General features: G+C 41.3%; 1 protein-coding gene across 1 annotated transcript in view; it reads right to left on the bottom strand.

The window, feature by feature from the left end:
• Positions 1–19,896, bottom strand: part of WDR70 (WD repeat domain 70) — a 270,222-nt gene that overhangs the window by 174,512 nt on the left and 75,814 nt on the right. Inside the window, exon 6 of the mRNA XM_077816773.1 lies at positions 11,638–11,697. Coding sequence (XP_077672899.1) covers positions 11,638–11,697 — 60 coding nt within the window. The remainder of the gene's footprint in view (positions 1–11,637; positions 11,698–19,896) is intronic.

Genomic DNA, 19,896 nt, shown 5'->3' with positions numbered 1-19,896 from the left:
AAGAGAAACAGAATCTTCAAAACAAAGCATTATTTATTCATTCCTCAAAAGGAACAAAGCATTTAGGGCAAAGGGTAACACAATAAAAGGCCCACACTCATGGGTAATACTTACACCTTAGTAAGCTCCCCGGCCCAGCTAACTCCAGCTCCGAGTTGAGAGTCATACTCACAACACGTGTCTGTGTGTGTGTGTGTTTGCCAGCAGGTCAGCTTTTCATGGACACACTGTAGCAGTCCTTCTAGCTTACTCAGTCCCCCTCCCCCTGCCTTTTGTCAAGGGTCTTTTAGGTTTAGAATCCCTTTTAATCCCAGGCTTTAGCACTGGAAAGAGTAAAACAAACAAGCCTGGATGGAACCAGACAGTTTCTTCCCCACTGATAGCCCAATTGCTGTTACCTTAGCTCCTTTCAAGCTGTTTACCTCAGGTGTCTATTCATTGCCATGGTTTTGTTTCCTTTGAATTAAACCTTATGGATTCACAGAGAATAATATTAACTGAGGTACATATGATATTTATAAAAAATACAGACATTTCCCAGATTTCCCAGTTCTTCATACCATGTTACTACGATTACTAAGGAGGAAATAACAGGTAAACATAAGACACTTTAAAAAGAACAGGAGTACTTGTAACACCTTAAAGACTAACAAATTTATTAGAGCATAAGCTTTCGTGGGCTACAGCCTACTTCATCGGATGCATAGAATGGAACATATAGTAAGAAGATATAAATATACATATTCAGAGAAGGTGGAAGTTGCCATACAAACTGTAAGAGGCTAATTAATTAAGATGACTCTTTGTTCAGGCCTTATCAGGTTAACAAATAGGCTCCTGTAGTATTTAAATATGACAGACAAGTTATGGAAAGATTGGTAACATAGCGTTTAATTTAAAACATATGGAAGAGTCCTACAGGACTGAAAGGAAATGAACCTTTAAGTGTTTTATGTAGAATTTAATAGGTTTTATACCTTCTACAGAACGTTTAAAAAAGCACATAGAAAATCTATTCTATATTACATTACATGGATTTAGAGTAATTTCTATAGCACACCACTGGAATTCTCTCTATGAAGTTGTTTACCAACTTTCCATAAGGACTTAAAATAGTAATTATTTGGTTTTCAGTATTATTATTATCATCATAGAATCATAGATTCAGAGTCCAACATCAGAAGAGACCATTGTGATCATCCAGTCTGACCTCCTGTACAACATAGCCCAAAGAACTTCCCCAATATAATTCATAGGGCATATTTTATAAAAAACATCGAATCTTGATTTTAAAAATTGCCTGTGATGGAAAATCTACATGGCCCTTGGTAAACTGTTCCGGTAGTTAATTATGCTCACTGTTAAAAATTTATGCCTTATTTCCAGTCTGACTTTGTCTAGCTTCATCTTCCAGCTATTGAATTATGCTATACCTTTCTCAACTAGATTAAAGAGCCCTTTATCAAAAATTTGTTCCCCATTACAATAGAGTAGGAATCTCAGAGTTACAAACACCTTGGAAATAGAGATTGTTTATAACGCTGAAATGTTCATAACTCTGAACAAAAAGTTATGGTTGTTCTTTTAAAAGTTTACAAAAGATGGTTACTAACCTTCCGTAACTGTTGTTCTTCGAGATGTGTTGCTTATGTCCATTCAATGTAAGGTGTGTGTGTGCCGCATGCACAGTTGCCAGAGATTCTTTCCCCCCCCGTGATATCCGTAGGGCTGGTTCTAGTGCCCAGAAGAGGCCCATATTCATGGGCCAGTATAATGGACACCGCCAGCCCCATGTCTTTCCAGTTCCTTCTTGCCGACAACTCCAACAGAGAGGTAGGAAGATGGGTCATGGAATGGACATGAGCAACACATCCCGAAGGACAAGAGCTACGGAAGGCTAGTAACGGTCTTTTCTTCTTTGAAAAAAGGAGTATTTGGGGCACCTTAGAGACTAACAAATTTATTAGAGCATAATCTTTCGTGAGCTACAGCCCACTTATCAGATGCCCACGAAAGCTTATGCTCTAATAAATTTGTTAGTCTCTAAGGTGCCATAAGTACTCCTGTTCTTTTTGCAGATACTGACAAACACGGCTGCTACTCTGAAACGTTTCTTCTTTGAGCACTTGCTCATGTCCACTCCATGTCAGGTGACTCACAAGCAATGCCCTTGGAGGTGGACCAGGAGTTACGGATGTGCTGCTTGCAACACAGCTCTTCTGAAACTGGCATCTTGGACCTGTTGGGTAATGGCACAGTGGGCCACAAAGGTAAGAACTGATGACCATGTTGCAGCCCTGCAGATGTCCTCGATTGATATTTGCGCGAGGAACACTGCTGAGAATGCTTGCGCTGTTGCAGAATGGGCCTTTATGACAGCTACGGGCGGCACCTTTGCCTGCTTGTAAGAATCCTAGATGCAGGCTGTGATACAGGATGATATCCTCTGGGAAGACACAGTGTGCCCTTTCATTCTATCTGCCACAGCCAAGAAAAGCTGTGTCAACTTGCAGAAGGGCTTCGTCCTGTCAATATAAAAAACCAGGGCCCTCTACCATCCAAAGAAGACAGACACCTCTCTTTGCCCATTCTGTGCAGTTTTGCAAGGACAGTGGGCAAAAGATGTCCTGGTTGCTATGAAACTGTGACATCACCTTGGGCTGGAAGCGCAACTGGACCTTACTTTTGTAGACGACAGTGTAAGGAGGATCTGAAGTCCAGGCTTGAAGTTCTGAAATTCTTCTGGCGGAAGTAACTGCCACTAGGAAGGCAACCTTCCATGAGAGGATAAGCAGGGAGTCACATGCCATGAGCTTGAAAAGGGAGGCAATGAGTATGGCTAGGACAAAGTTTAAATCCCACAGAGGAATTGGGTTGGGAACTTTCCATCATGTGATGAGCCTCCTTGTCATCTCATGGGAAAAGATCCATGTGCCTTGAATTGGTGGGTGGAATGCTGAGATGGCTACCAAGTGGACCTGGAGCAATGATAATGATAGGCCTTGGTGCTTCAGACCAAGTAAATAGTCTAAGACTGCAGAGAAGCTTGAGTCAGGCAAAGGCGCTGCTCGACTGCCGAGCAAGACAAGCGCTTCCACTTGGCCTGGTAGGTAGCTCTAGTAGAGGGTTTCCTGCTACCTAGCAAGACCTACTGTACTTTTTCCGAACAGGCCTGTGCGTCCGGATTTAACCATGCAGCAGCCATGCTGTCAGGTGCAGGGAGGTGAGGTTCAGATGAAGAAGCTATCTGCAATCTTGCAAGATTAGGTCCAGCCTACAGGTTCATTCACGGGGCTGCCACTGTGAGATCTAGAAGCATGACAGACGCGCAATGTTGACGCGACCACGCTAGGGCGATCACGATAATGCTCACCTTGTTCTCTTTGATCTTCAGGGGAATAATTGGGAAGGTGTACAGCAGGTCATCCTTCCATGAGAGCAGGAAGACATCAGACAGAGAACCCTTGCCTTGTCAAGCCAGACATGCTAGCCTGCTACAAACATAGACCCAGGTCTGAACCACGTCCCCCAGAAGCTCTGAGGGTACTGAAGCTCAACAAGACAGGGTACTGAAGTCCCAAGCTGCCAGGGAAAATGGGCTCAGAGGTAGCCTCAACACATCAGGTGGCAGTCACAAGGGGGTCTTTGTGACTCAACCCATCATAGTATGTTTTCTCCACTTTTTTAGATATTGGTGGCAGAGACGCTGGAGTCTGCCAGAGCACCTTGACCAGCTTTACCACCCCCTCATGAACTGGCAAGGCCACTTTAGAGGGCCCCACTGCAGCCAAGATATCATCAAATAGGCTGTCCGCGGGCTCCTTCAATTCATCTGCCTCCAGCCCGAGGTTGGTAGTGAATCTTTTAAAGAGATCCTGATGAGCCCTAAAGGCCTCCAGAGGCAGCGGGTTTGTGGAGCCTGAAACCACTTCATCGGGGAATGAGGAGGAGGAAGATGCCACCACTATCGTAGGGACTGGGTTGCCTCATGATGGGTTGCCTCTTCCGGTGGAACCACTGGGGTCTTGCTGCTGTGGTTGGAGTCTGAGTCAGCCCCTGAAACTGGTTTAGGTGGGGGTGGAACCCGTGGCCTTTCGGAGACCGCTGAAGACAGCGGCTGAGAGAATGGCCCAGGCACCGCTAGGAACCCCCACGGGTTCCAATACTGCCATTGAAGCAGCAACTGCCCTGAGAGCCAAGCTCCCTAGATGGACCTGCATTGAAGTCTGGTGCATAGGCAGGGTGATGTCACTTAGGTGGCGCCCCTTATACCGGCACATGAGTGCGAGCCTCCAGGGGCACTAGAGCCAGCCCTACAGATACACCAGGGGAAAATATCTCTGGCAACGGTAAATGCGGTGCGCGCACACCTGACAGGGAATGGATATGAGCAAGCACTGGAAGAAGAACTGAACACTGACTTAGAACAGCTTTGAAGATTTACTATGAAGAAGAAAAAATACTGCTTTCCCTTTATTTTTTTAGTAGTTTACGTTTAACACAGTACTGTACTGTATTTGTCTCCCCCTCCCTTTTTTATTTTAGACTCTGCTGCTGCCTGATTGTGTACTTGCAGTTCCAAATGAGGTGTGTGGTTTACTGTTCAGTTCGTAACTCTGGTGTTTCTAACTCTGAGGTTCTAGTGTACTTATAGACTAATCAAGTCTCCTCTTAACTTTCTCTTTATTAAGCTAAATAGATTTACTGCCACTATAAGGCATATTTTCTAGTCCTTTAATCACTGTTGTGGCTCTTCTCTGAACCATCTCCAATATATAAATATCCTTCTTGAATTGTGGACACCAGAACTGAAGACTGTATTCCACCAGTGGTAACACCAGTGCCAAACACAGAAGTAAAATCTCCTACTCCTGCACAAGATTCTCCTGTTTACAGATCAAAGGATCACATTTGCCCTTTTGGACACAGTATCACATTGAGAGTTCACGGTCAGCTGATTATCCACCATGAACCCCAAATCTTTTTCTGAGTCACTTCTTCCCAGTATAGAGTCTTCCATTCAGTAAGTACGGCCTATGTTCTTTGTTCCTTGATATATACATTTAGCCATATTAAAATGCATATTGTTTGCTTACGCCAAGTTTACCAAGCAATCCAAATGGCTCAGTATCAGAGGCCTGTTCTCTTGATTATTTAGCACTCCCCAATCTGTGTCATCTGCAAACATTGTCAGTGATTTTATGTTCTCTTCCAGGTCATTGATAAAAATGTTACACAGTGTAGGGCCAAGACTCGATCCCTGAAGAGCCCAACTAGAAAAACACCCACTCAATGATAAGGAGTACTTGTGGCACCTTAGAGACTAACAAATTTATTTGAGCATAAGCTTTCGTGAGCTACAGCTCACTTCATCAGATTACTTGTTTATAATTACATTGAGACCTATCATTTAGCTAGTGTTTAATCCATTAAATGTGTGCCATGCTAATATTATATCATTCTAATTCTTAGAATTTAAACGTTGTGTGGTAGCAAGTCAAACACCTTACAGATGTCTCAGTATATTACATGAAAACTATTATCTTTATCAACCAAACTTGTAATCTCATCAGAAAAGATACCATAGTGCCATGGACCTGAAACACAATGTACTAAGGATTGTACAAACACAAAACAAAGAGAGGTTTCAGAGTAACAGCCGTGTTAGTCTGTATTCGCAAAAAGAAAAGGAGTACTTGTGGCACCTTAGAGACTAACCAATTTATTTTAGCATGAGCTTTCGTGAGCTTAGCTCACGAAAGCTCATGCTAAAATAAATTGGTTAGTCTCTAAGGTGCCACAAGTACTCCTTTTCTTTTTGCGAAAACAAAGAGACTATCTCTACCCCAAATATCTCAGAATCTAAATATAACACAAAAGAGACAACACATGAATACAGATAGGGAGTACAAGGAAACAGTAAGACAATATTGGTCAGCATGACAGGTAGTGGTATCAGTATACTAGTGCCTTAACTATCGTCAAGTTTTTGTAGGCATCATGGGTAAAGGATAGATATTTTTAAGGAGGAATTTGAAGTAGGCTAATGAGTTACTTTTACACAAATCTCCGGGAAGCTCATCAGAAGCATGAGGGGCAGCATGGAGAAAGCACAAAGGTGTTTCAAAAATTTAACAAGGCGAAGGTGCTGGCACCATGGGCCAATCAGAGGCTGGATATGGACATCTTGATAGTGAATGGGAAATCGTAGGTAGGGTAGAAATAGTCCATGAAGAGCTTTGAAAGTGAAGACTTACGTTTGATGCAATAAAAAAGGGGTAATCCACTGGAAGGATACACAGAGAGGAGCTACATATTCAAAGTGACATGGTAGGAAAATTACCTTTGCAGCAGCATTCTCAAGGGACCTAAGATGACAAGACTGTACTGATCAGAGCCAAAGAAAAGGATGTGGAAGTAATCAAGAAGCAAGACAAAGAGAGCTTCGACAAGAGTTTAGCTGTGGGATAGGTAGGAAAGGACACATCTTAGAAATACAGAAAAAAAATGTAAGATTTAGCTATAAACTAAACCTATCTATAGCAGCAGGGATATATTACCGACCACCTGACCAGGATGGTGATAGTGACTGTGAAATACTCAGAGAGATTAGAGAAGCTATTAAAATGAAAAACTCAACAATAATGGAGGGATTTCCACTATCCCCGTATTGACTAGGTACATGTCACTTCAGGACGGATGCAAAGATAAAGTTTCTAAAATGACTGTACAGAGATGGTAGTTGAATTTCTGTTTGCAGATGAGATTACCCAGAGATAAGGTGTTCAGGAGAAGGGATAGGGACCAAAGACGAAGAACTATGGAGACCCTACAGAAAGTTGGGGGGGAGAGGGTGAGAAGGATTCTCTGAAGGACACACTGCAGGAGTAATTAGAGAGGTAGGAAGAGTACCAGGAGAGGACAGAGAAAAGGGAGGGCAAGACTTCAAGAAGAGTATGGTCAAAGGCAGCTGACTGGTCAAGGAGGATGAGGATGGGGATGGAATACCGTTTCTGAGATCTGTCTAGGAAAAGGTCATTAGAGACTTTGGCAAGAGCAGTTTCACTGGAGCGCAAAGGGTGGAAGTCAGATCGGAGAGGGCCTAGGATGGAATTGGAGGAGAGGAACTCCAGACAACTTTCGTAGACAGCATGTTCTATAATCCTAGAGATGAAAGGGAGGTGGAAGACGAGGCAGTAGTTGGAAAAGCAAGTGCAGTCAGGGATGGGTTTCTTTTAAAATGGAAGATACTAACGTACGCTTGTATTGTGAGGAGAGGAGCCAGAGCAAAGTCAGGTGTTTAGATGAAGAGTGAGGAAGGGGATAAAAGTGAGCATAATAGATGTCAGGAGATGAGATAGAATGGGGTCACTGGTGCAAGAGAAGGGATTGCAGGAAGAAAGCAGATGAGAAATGTATGTGTCTGTGACAGTGAAGAAAAGAGTTATTTATAATATGCTAAGTGCCTTCCTCACACACAAGAACACAGCCCCTACCCAAAGAGCTCACAGCTGAAACATTTCTACACAGATTTCCACCCACAGATCTCAAAATATTGTACAAAACTTGGATAAGTGTAATTATTCACATTTTACACATAGGTAGAAAGACAGATTGATATGGGGACCTTTCCAAGGTCACATAGCAAATCAGTGGCCGAGCCGGGATCAGAACTTAGGTTTTTTTAAGATGCTGGATCATGCTTTCCTGAATTGCAGAGTAGGGCCCGTCTGATTTGCTCTGATTTATTACGCTGTAATATTTTTGTATTTAATACAAAGTAAGAATACACTAAAAATGAATATTTGGGATAAAAAAGGAACATGTTTTATTAGTGAAATAACACACTCTGAATATTATCATGTTTACAGTCATTGATGAAACTGAGCTATCCCAGAAAAGAAAGACATTCCGGACCTGGTATCATGAAGGTTTTATTGCACCAGCAATTTAAATATCATATTTAACTGCTGCTCTATGAAAAAAATCATTTCTATGATGAGTGTAAAAAACCACATTAAACCCTGACTTTTTTTTTTTTTCCAGTAAATTCAGGCATCATACATACACACACTTAAAAATTCAAAAATGTTTAAGCATTATCATTTACACATACAGAAAAAGTATACAGCAGGGATTACTACTTTCACTGAAGTCTTACTGGCACTTCACTGTTGGTATTCAACAGTTTCTCTGTCAGAGATACATCAGAACTGGAAGAAACGCTATAGGTTTACATGGGTATTAAAAATTGAAAAGTTTGGTGACACAGCATCCTGCTGCGAACAGTCAAAGAAATCATAATCTGCTTATGCAGCTCCACCAAGAAAACCTAGTGAAAGACAGTCTGCCCTACAAGCAGGACCACTCTAACCATGTTGGTTGGGGAGTTATTCTAGCTCAAGGATTTTTCTCTCGAGACAGCATTCACACACTTTAGAGGTTAGTAATTATTAGCCACTAATGTTACGTTTGTATTCGCATTTCCACTGTAATCTCCTTGCCCCCACCTTTCAATTTTCATTTGCTCTTAACTTTCATCTATCAGTCAGAAATTTTCCATAAGAAGGTAATTTTTCTTTTTTTAAGTTTGAACCAAGATGGTTCAGCCTTCTTTGAATATGAGGAGGGATCCACTTTCAATTTCAAAATAATTTCTGCAATGTTTATGTTTACTTATGTGTTTGTTTTGGAATTTATTAAACAACTCCTGTACTAAACTGAGGAAAAAGATGAAATTTGGCAAAATAGTCATCCTCCTTGAGGGGAAGAATCTGTAGGAAGTCTGCAGGAGAAAACGAGCCTCTTGCTTCATTCACTGCACATCTTGAAAGGTAAAAAACTGCACATGTCCTAAGGTTCACTCGAGAGGGTTCTCTTGTGAATGGTATGATAAATGTGCAAAAGGACATCATTATTGGGACTTGGATTGTCGCATCAGTTAAAATTTTGATATTACCTCTAATTTTTCCTTTCTTCTCGGGCAGAAACTTTGAATTCTTCTGGAGTTGTGAATGACCCCCACATGAATATCAAGACTTCAGTGGGTTCATAGAATCATAGAATATCAGGGTTGGAAGGGACCTCAGGAGGTCATCTAGTCCAACCCACTGCTCAAAGCAGGACCAATCCCCAACTAAATCATCCCAGCCAGGGCTTTGTCAAGCCTGACTTTAAAAATATCTAAGGAAGGAGATTCCACCACCTCCCTAGGTAACGCATTCTAGTGTTTCACCACCCTCCCAGTGAAAAAGATTTTCCTAATATCCAACCTAAACCTCCCCCACTGCAACTTAAGACAATTACTCCTTGTTCTGTCATCAGCTACCACTGAGAACAGTCTAGATCCAACCTCTTTGGAACCCCCTTTCAGGTAGTTCAAAGCAGCTATCAAATCTCCCCTCATTCTTCTCTTCTACAGACTAAACAATCCCAGTTCCCTCAGCCTCTCCTCACAAGTCATGTGTTCCAGACCCCTAATCATTTTTGTTGCCCTCCGCTGGACTCTTTCCAATTTTTCCACATCCTTCTTGTTGTGTGGAGCCCAAAACTGGACACAGTACTCCAGATGAGGCCTCACCAATGTCGAATAGAGGGGAACGATCACGTCCCTCGATCTGCTGGCAATGCCCCTACATAAAAATCCCAAAATGCCATTGACCTTCTTAGCAACAAGGGCACACTGTTGACTCATATCCAGCTTCTCGTCCACTGTCACCCCTAGGCCTTTTCTGCAGAACTGCTGCCGAGCCATTCGGTCCCTAGTCTGTAGCGGTGCATTGGATTCTTCCGTCCTAAGTGCAAGACTCTGCACTTGTCCTTGTTGAACCTCTTCAGATTTCTTTTGGCCCAATCCTCCAATTTGTCTAGGTCCCTCTGTATCCTATCCCTACCCTCCAGTGTATCTACCTCTCCTCCCAGTTTAGTGTCATCTGCAAACTTGCTGAGGGTGCAATCCACACCATCCTCCAGATCATTTATGAAGATATTGAACAAAACCGGCCCAAGGACCGACCCTTGGGGCACTCCACTTGATACCAGCTGCCAACTAGACATGGAGCCATTGATCACTACCCGTTGAGCCCGACAATCTAGCCAACTTTCTATTCATCTTATAGTCCATTCATCCAGCCCATACTTCTTTAACTTGCTGGCAAGAATACTGTGGGAGACGGTGTCAAAAGCTTTGCTAAAGTCAAGGAACAACATGTCCACCGCTTTCCCCTCATCCACAGAGCCAGCTATCTAGTCATAGAAGGCAATTAGATTAGTCAGACACGACTTGCCCTTGGTGAATCCATGCTGACTGTTCCTCATCACTTTCCTCTCCTCTAAGTGCTTCAGAATTGATTCCTTGAGGACCTGCTCCATGATTTTTCCAGGGACTGAGGTAAGGCTGACCGGCCTGTAGTTCCCAGGATCCTCCTTCTTCCCTTTTTTAAAGATGGGCACTACATTAGCCTTTTTCCAGTCGTCCGGGAATTCCCCCGATTGCCATGAGTTTTCAAAGATAATGGCCAATGGCTCTGCAGTCACATCCGCCAACTCATTTAGCACTCTCGGTTGCAGTGCATCCGGCCCCATGGACTTGTGCTCATCCAGCCTTTCTAAATGGTCCCAAACCACTTCTTTCTTCACAGACGGCTGGTCACCTCCTCCCCATGCTGTGCTGCCCAGTGCAGTAGTCTGGGAGCTGACCTTGTTCATGAAGACAGAGGCAAAAAAAGCATTGAGTACATTAGCTTTTTCCACATCCTCTGTCACTAGGTTGCCTCCCTCATTCAGTAAGGGGCCCATGCTTTCCTTGACTTTCTTTTTGTTGCTAACATACCTGAAGAAACCTTTCTTGTTACTCTTAAAGTCTCTTGCTAGCTGCAACTCCAAGTGTCATTTGGCCTTCCTGATTTCACTCCTGCATGCCCGAGCAATATTTTTATACTCTTCCCTGGTCATTTGTCCAATCTTCCACTTCTTGTAAGCCTCTTTTTTGTGTTTAAGATCAGCAAGGATTTCACTGTTAAGCCAAGCTGGTCGCCTGCCATATTTACTATTCTTTCTACACATGGGGATAGTTTGTCCCTGTAACCTTAATAAGGATTCTTTAAAATACAACCAGCTCTCCTGGATTCCTTTCCCCCTCATGTTATTCTCCCAGGGGATCCTGCCCATCTGACATGGACTTCTTGTCATTTGCTTTTCTCCTAATCCTTTTGGAAAATAGTTGATCGGAGGAGCTTAAATTATTCCCAACAGAATTCTGTTCTTATGATCCAGTTTTCCAGTTAAGGATTTACCCGCAGCCACAAACTACAAATATCAGCAGCCACCCCTCCAAGACACTTGAGGACTTTTTTTTTTTTTAAGAAAGCACTTTGCACCCATCAATCTTAATGATCTCCATCTTCGCCTCCAAATATCAGTTCTTTTGTTGCTTATCTTCATAGCTGCAGAGTCCAGAAAGGAACTTTGTATAGGCACTGGTGGCTGCCCAGAGGTTACTCACCTTTTCCTACTGTATTTCATTTTTAGCTTTACTGCTGTTGCAACCAAATATATATTTATCTCATTTGTCATAAGTGGTTCAAAAATTCTGGAGAAATCCATTAGAATATAAGAAGTCTAGGAGTTATCACTTACTGTTTTGGTCCCGTGCAGGAGTGTAATTTCATGAGAGTCTGGAATTTTCTTGACAGGGTTCTGAAACAAACAAACAAACAAAAAAATACAATTTTATGGACCTAGCCTATTGCCATTACATCAAGAAAACCATCACAATATGAACATTAAAATAAGCTACTTAACCTGAACAGGAAATGAAAACCAATTTCTACTTTTTCCTGATAATATTTTTGAGAGTAAAATCATTTCAGCATAAAATGTTATAAAATATATATATGCTATTAATGAGGTAGCAGTACTATAAACAGAATAATGGATAGGCTTTAAGTATTTAGGGAAAAATTCCATGTAGGGTTCTTATAGCTTCCTTAAAAGGAAGAAACCTTACAATTTGTTTTTTTTTTTAAATGAACACATACTTAAGAGGAGGGGAACAATTAAAAATTAACGATAATCTAAAATATTATTATTTTTCCATTTTGTCCCTTAGAAAAAATAAAACTTCTTCTGCTGGGTCCTTGACCCCAAAGACCTTAAAATCTTGAATTACAAATGTTAATAAATCATACTACCTCTCAAATCATTTGACTTTGTCAAGTATTATTTATTACACACTTAATGCAACAATCTAAAATTACATCATAACAATTTATGTTATATACAATGTAGATAGGACAAAGGATAGGCTTTAAAGATTTATCTCAAGCTCTACTGTGACCACAAGCATGCCACTAGCACAGTTTTTGTGTCAGGCTATGTGATGTAGTCAATCTAATGTAATTCAGAGCAGTTTGTTTAATCCCAATATATAGACCTAAAGCCATTTACAAGCCCCAGAAGATTTATAAGAACTCTAAAACATCTATTTAACAACTGTTACAAATATGTTAATAGTTACTCTAAGCAGTAAAGCTGAAGGAATTCCAGTCACTGTGAGTTAAAGTTTTAATGAAGGTCACTTGAACCATTCACAAAACACTCATTTAACTGGCATTACTTAATGTTCTAAAATAGTTACAATCCATCATTCCAATGTCATATCTGTTGATATAACTTTCTACTACAAGAACTCAATTAAAAATTACTTTTTAAAATATAGTTTACAGTGTAATTAGTAAAACTGTCCGTAGGGTAGAGCCCTAACAAGGGATATCAAAACACATGCATACCAGATTCTACAATGCAAGTTGCTTGCATTAGATTGTTGCACATTTATTTGATATAGGTGTAGCATAAGGTTAAATAATTCCTATTTTAATTTCTTTCCATTTACATTCTATAAGCCCCAACTGGTCATTGGTCTAAATATATTACAGAATTTGACATAGCCTCTTTAGGAAAAGGGTTCAATTCACACACGTGCTTAGTTAAACAGCTTATACCTGTTCTTTCTCTCAGACTCCAGAGAATTTTTCAGAAAAGGGGATAATTCTACATACAGCCCACAGAACCACTTAGTTGAATGTTGGCATACACTACCCTAAAGGATCATAACTACAGATCCAACAACCTACAATCCTAGGGAAGAAGTTTGGATCTGGAGCCCTATTTACAGTTCAGGCCCCACCTCTATAAAGCACCAGAAAAAGTTATTTTTGTATTATTAATTAAGCCTCCAATGGCTGAGCCTCCTTAATATTCTAAAGTGCTTTTAATTACTGTTTGGGTGATACCAAAAACTGCTCATCAGTAATTTATGGTTCTTGATATCACCAATAGCTCTAGAACATTTTATAAAACAGAAGGCAGGCAAGGAAAATCATATATGTAGATAGTGATAAGTTTCAGAGATGTATGCATCTGCCACAACAGAGGAAGCACCAACTTTGAAGAACAACCTCCATCACGAAAGAGAGATTGAAAATCTTCATTGGTTAGCAGCAGCAAAAACAGAGCATTTTGAACGCTATTAGTGTATTCGGTGCAAACATTTAAGAAAATGTTATATGCCTGCTCACAAAAAACAGGTTTACTTTCAAAATTATGTCTATATTTCAGTACTTAATGTAGTTTTAAGGGGTAACCTGCCTGTCTTGTGAGTTCTTTCAATGCGTTAGGCAGCAGCAGAGCAGGCAAGGGAGCTCTTACAAATATGAAAAAGGAGGTTTGTCACTACCATATTAAGTAGTAATGAACTGGACTATTTGCAATTAGTTGTTTGTGCTTCATCTTTTAGGCGAGTTACAGCATTTATTTAAAAACATTAAAATGACTTTGTTTAACTATCTCAAAGCTACTAAGAAACACCAATAAAAAAGCTTTCTATATAATTTCCTCAGATTAGTAAATAAAATGTGCAAGACAGACCAACATTTATTTCATTTCAATCTCTAGTACCTCCAAGTGGTAGTAAATTGGCCTCCTTCTCTTTGAGATGAACACAAAGTTCACATAAAGAGGTTTCTTGTTGTGAAGCACTCGTTGAATGTATTTCTGGCTGCTTAACAATAAGGCGGAGCAACAGATACATGTAAACAGTACCACCTGATAAATCTTAAAATTCTAACAGCTTGTTCCTGAAAATCAGACACAGTCAGAGGGTTCATTGTACTATACTCTGTGCTTTCCAAGGGATTCCTGACATTTAAACTAACTGTTTAGATTATTCAAAACAAAAATTAAGATAACAACCTCCAGGGACATATCTTGGCAAAGCATCTCTTAAAAATAGCCAAATATTTACCAAAAAGAAAAAAAATATCAATGTGACTCATTCTATTTTAGTAACTCTAAACTTCCTAAATTATAGAGGACACTAGAAATATCTCCAACTTGCAAAAACAAATGCCTATATATGCACACAAGTACAGATGTAACTAGTGACTTTCCAGTATTGTAATTCCAAAGAACAAGGAACACCAGACAAGGATTTTTCATGCTCTAAAGAAAAAAATTAGGTAGTATATTCTGACAAGTGCTGACTTTTGTGCTAGGAAGAACCCCACACATCTTGGGAGTTTAACTACAAGCTTGACTAAATACTAAAATAAATTGTTTGTTCAATATAAAACTGTACAGTAACCTTGGGTTACTAACTTGGAATCCCAATGAAATATGGGGTACACTTACCGTAAGGTGGGTGCAAAACTAGTTGAAAGACCATATGGAAAGAGTAGTTACAATGGATCTCTGTCAAATTAGGGGGATCGATCTAGTAGGGTCCTGCAGGGGTCTATGCTGGGTCCAGTACCAGTCAATGTTTTCATTAAGGACTTGGATAACGCAGTGTAGAATATGCTTATAACATTTGTAGACAACACCAAGCTGAGAAGGGCTCCAACCACTTTGGAAGACAAGGTAAGAATTCAGAACGACTAACAAATTGGAGGAGAATTTGTCTAAAATCAACAAGATGAAATTCTATAAAGACACGTACAAAGTACTACACTTAGGGAGGAAAAATCAAATGCATAATTACAAAATGGAAAATAATTACCTAGGTGGTAGTACTGCTGAAAAGGGGGTTATAGAGGATCACAAACTGAATGTGAGTCAATGATGTGATGCACTCACAAAAAAGGCTAATATTCTGGGATGTATTCACAGGACTATCGTATGTAATTGTTCCACTTGGCACTGGTGAAGTCTCAGCTAGAGTATTACATCCAGTTCTGGTCAGCACACTTTAGAAAATATGTAGACAAACTTGAAAGAATCCAGAGGAAAGCAACAAAAATGGTAAAAGGTTTAGAAAACCTGAACTATGATGGAAGATTTAAAAACTGGCATAATAAGTCCTAAGAAAAGAGGGGGGGGTGGGGAGGGCACCTGATAACCTCTTCAAATATGTTAAGGGTTGTTATAAAGAAGAAAGTGATCAGTTGTTCTCCACGTCCACTGAAAATAGGATGAGAAATAATCAGCTTAATCTACAGCAAGTGAGATTTAGGTTAGATATTAAGAAAAACTTTTTAACTATAAGAATATTTAAACACTGGCATAGGCTTCCAAGGGAGATTGTAGAATCCCGGTCACTGGAGGGCTTTAAGAACACGTTAGACAAACATCTGCCACGGATGTGTTAGGAACAATTAGTCTTCCTTCAGTGTAGGGGGCTGGACTGGATGACCTCTCAAGGTTCCGTCCAGACCTACATTTCTAGGACTCTATGTTAGTCTATTGCCATGCCAAATAATGTTGAATTTGAACTGAGAATCCGTACCCTGACTAGAAGCAACAAGAAATCTGAACAGATATTCTTGAGTGTACCAAAACAAAAGTTTTGATATGGCAACTTTACTTTCCTTCCCATTTATCACAGGAATTGACCTGTCCGGACAACATTTTTCCTTGTATTTCTAGAAAACTTTGCATTTTTATTGCTTTAAGATGTTAATGAGTTTTTAAACCTGTAAAATATTATTCAACTAGCCAACAGCCCTGCTCCTTTAAATTGACCTTTCATTGTTGAGAATTTGGTCTCAGCTTGCACAGTGAATGTCTGCAGAGAAGATCACAAGTCTGAAATCTGGACCACTGCTCCTCTTTGTTGCAGGTAACTCCATCTCTACCTGTTTGCTGAGCTTTTGGTGCCTCCTCCCAGCAGCCCCTTCTTTCTCAGCCCCAGATAGAGCTTTTACTTATCTCGAAGCAACTATAGGTTAACACCAAGACAGGGCTTCTTCAGATTGGTGATCTCCTTCCAGAAAGTCAGTTTAAAAGATAAGACAAAATGTAAGGAGCACACCAGTCATTCTACAATTTGGGCTACACCTAGCTGAACTTGAGGTGAACCCTAGGCAAGCTAAATAAAGCAGAATAAGAACATAAGAATGGCCATACTGAGTCAAACCAAAGGTCCATCTAGTCCAGTATCCTGTCTTCTGACAGTGGCCAAAGTCAGGTGCTTCAGAGGGAATGAACGGAACAGGTAATCATCATATAATCCATCCCCAACTTCCAGCAAACAGAGGCAAGGGGGCATATAAGGTGGAAGGGAATGGGCTTGGAACCCCCATCAGTTCCTTTGCACCGGACATCCCGGGGAAGACTCTGATGCAGAGGGGACAGAGAGTGGGTCGTGGAATACGACTGCCTCACATCTCGAAGAACTATAGTTACAGTAAGTGACCACTTCTTCTTTGAGTAGATGCAAATGTGTATTCCAAGTAGGTGACTTGTGAGCAGAAACCCCCCATCCGGAGGTGGGGCTTGGAGTCTATCTGAGTAAGGATCGTAGGACTGTTCTTCCAACATTAGCGTCCGCTCTGGAAGAAGCAGTGATCATAAATGTATGTATCGACAATCATGTGGTGGCCCTGCAAATGTCCAATATGGAAATGTCATTGAGGAACACTAGTGACATTGCATGTGCTCTCATTGAATGAGCCCTGTCATAAATATAAAGGGAAGGGTAATCACTTTTCTGTATACAATGCTATAAAATCCCTTCTGGCCAGAGGCAAAATCCTTTCACTTGTAAAGGGTTAAGAAGCTAAGGTAACCCCACCGGCACCTGACCCAAAATGACCAATGAGGAGACAAGATACTTTCGAATCTGGAGAGGGGGGAAAGGCTTTTGTCTGTCTGTGTGATATCTTTGCCGGAAACAGACCAAGGATGCAAACCCTTCAACTCCTGTAAAGTTAGTAAGTAATCTAGCTAGAAAATGCATTAGGTTTTCTTTGTTTTTGTCATAAATATAAAGGGAAGGGTAAACCCCTTTAAAATCCCTCCTGGCCACAGGAAAAATCCTCTCACCTGTAAAGGGTTAAGAAGCTAAAGGTAACCTTGCCAGCACCTGACCAAAATGACCAATGAGGAGACAAGATACTTTCAAAAGCTGGGAGGAGGGAGACAAACAAAGGGTCTGTGTCTGTCTGTATGCTGCTTTTGCCGGGAGGATAGACCAGGAATGGAGTCTTAGAACTTTTAGTAAGTAATCTAGCTAGGTATGTGTTAGATTATGATTTCTTTAAGTGGCTGAGAAAAGAGCTGTGCTGAATAGAATGAATATTCCTGTCTGTGTGTCTTTTTTTGTAACTTAAGGTTTTGCCTAGAGGGATTCTCTATGTTTTGAATCTAATTATCCTGTAAGTTATCTACCATCCTGATTTTACAGAGGTGATTTCTTTACTTCTATTAAAAGTCTTCTTTTAAGAAAACTGAATGCTTTTTCATTGTTCTAAGATCCAAGGGTTTGGGTCTGTGGTCACCTATGCAAATTGGTGAGGATTTTTACCAAACCTTCCCCAGGAAGTGGGGTGCAAGGGTTGGGAGGATTTGGGGGTAAAGATGTGTTCAAACTACGTTTCACAGTAAACCCAGTTAAAGTCTGGTGGTGGCAGTGGAAATTCCAAGGGCAAAGAGTAAAATTAATCTGTACCTTGGGGAAGTTTTAACCTAAGCTGGTAAAAGTAAGCTTAGGAGGCTTTCATGCAAGTCCCCACATCTGTACCCTAGAGTTCAGAGTGGGGGAGGAACCTTGACAGTAGTAGGTCATGATTTTTCAAATTTTTCTCCATAACTAAAAAGTTACATGCACCAAGATGAATCTACCATATTTAGCAGTGAAGATGTAATATGTCCACTCAGATTAAACTCATGTTGTGAGAGAGAAGGTGGAGAAAGAGGATATATGTGCACACATACTCCTCTCTTCCCCCCACACTAAACACACACACACTCTCACCCTTCTAAATACCCTGTAGCCTAGGGGAAGTTCCGTGAGCTGAACAAGAGACGATCATGAGCTCAAATCTCACCTCTACTGACGGCAGTGTATATATCCAGGAATCTCACCAGCCATTTTATTAACCAAGGCCATAAATCCTAACCCCAGAAGGCACTCAAGTCTGAGCTGCCACCCCATTTTACAAATAAGTCAGCAGATAGATTATATGACATCACAACAAGAGGCTCAAGAACAGAACACAGGATTCTAACATGGTAGACCCAAAACTTACATACTCAGCCAGACTGCCTTTCAGAGTCAATGTGCTTTGGTTAGCCTATCTCTAACCTATATTCTTCTACCAGTATTCGTGATCAATTAGATAGCTAATGCAGAAGGCTACTGCTATCTAGCAAACTGTTGTGTAACCCACAGGGAAAGGGTGTGTCAAGCCTTTCTGTAGTGCCTAAACAAGAAGCTAGCAATTACTCATGTAGCTCAAGTGGTAGAGGTCTGAGCAGGGGTTCTGAATGTCTTTTTGCACTCTAGCACAAAATTAAGACAGAATAAACTTCCCAATCTATTGGTACAGGAGCATCTGAAGTCACTGTCAAGAATGTGCGCTTGAGGGCAAGTTTGAGAAAGCTGGGGTATGTATTGTTTTTCCATATATATTGGAGATGGAAGCAAATGCTTTATGGAATGTGTTATCAGGTGGTGTAGCCAAACAAAGTGGAAAGGAGGGCAGGAGACTCTTCCCTTAACTTTTCATTTCCTTGATTTTAGGGTTTTGAGTTGGTGGGTGGGTCCTGATGAAACCTTAACTCTCACTACACACAGTTCTCATGTGTTTATTTTCTAAAGTGTGGCTTCAAAAAGAAATATAAAAAGAAAAATTTTGTAATAAGCCAGCAGATGCACCTAAGTATGAGCAACCAAGTTCTGGAGGATCAACAGGCCAAGAAGCTGGAGGATTTTATGACAGCTGGGAAGGGAGCTGGAGGCCAAGCGTCATGTTGGCTGTAGTGTGTGTGAGGGGGAAAAAGGGGAGAGCCACTCTGTGAAAGGAAGGACTGTGCTGCTCCGTCTGGGCCTCTAGGCTGATGGGGTGCACTTCTCCTAGGCTTCTCAACCTTCACCTTCCCTTGGGACATATGCGAGTTTAAGTCCAAAGTGCTCACAACAAGTCCCAGCCTAGCAGCATCCATGACATCCTGCACACTTGTATCCAGGGCAACAATGGGTTGGCTGCAAACACACACAGCCATCTTGTGTATTAGTCATCTTGGATGATGTCCCCACATGAGATATCCACAGCGTGGGGAGGGATGTATTACTGCAAGAGAAATTAGGAGGATTCTCACGGCTCCATGATGGGTGCACAGGACACTAAGGAATGAAAAATATTAAGAGGATGCTGTAGAGCAGGGGTGGGCAAAGTTTTTGGCCTGAGGGCCACATCGGGGTGCGAAACTGTATGGAGGGCCGGCTAGGGAAGGCTGTGCCTCCCCAAACAGCCTAGCCCCTGCCCCGTATCTGCCCCCCTCAAAAACCCCGACCCATCCAATCCCCCCTGCTTCTTGTCCCCTGACCACCCCATCCCGAGACCTCCCCCCCCACCACCACCCCCAACCTCCACCCCATCCAACTGCCCTGTCCCGACT

This window comes from Eretmochelys imbricata, chromosome 5, assembly GCF_965152235.1.
Source record: "Eretmochelys imbricata isolate rEreImb1 chromosome 5, rEreImb1.hap1, whole genome shotgun sequence".
Taxonomy (NCBI): Eukaryota; Metazoa; Chordata; order Testudines; family Cheloniidae; genus Eretmochelys; species Eretmochelys imbricata.
This window is presented reverse-complemented; position numbering and strand designations above follow the sequence as displayed.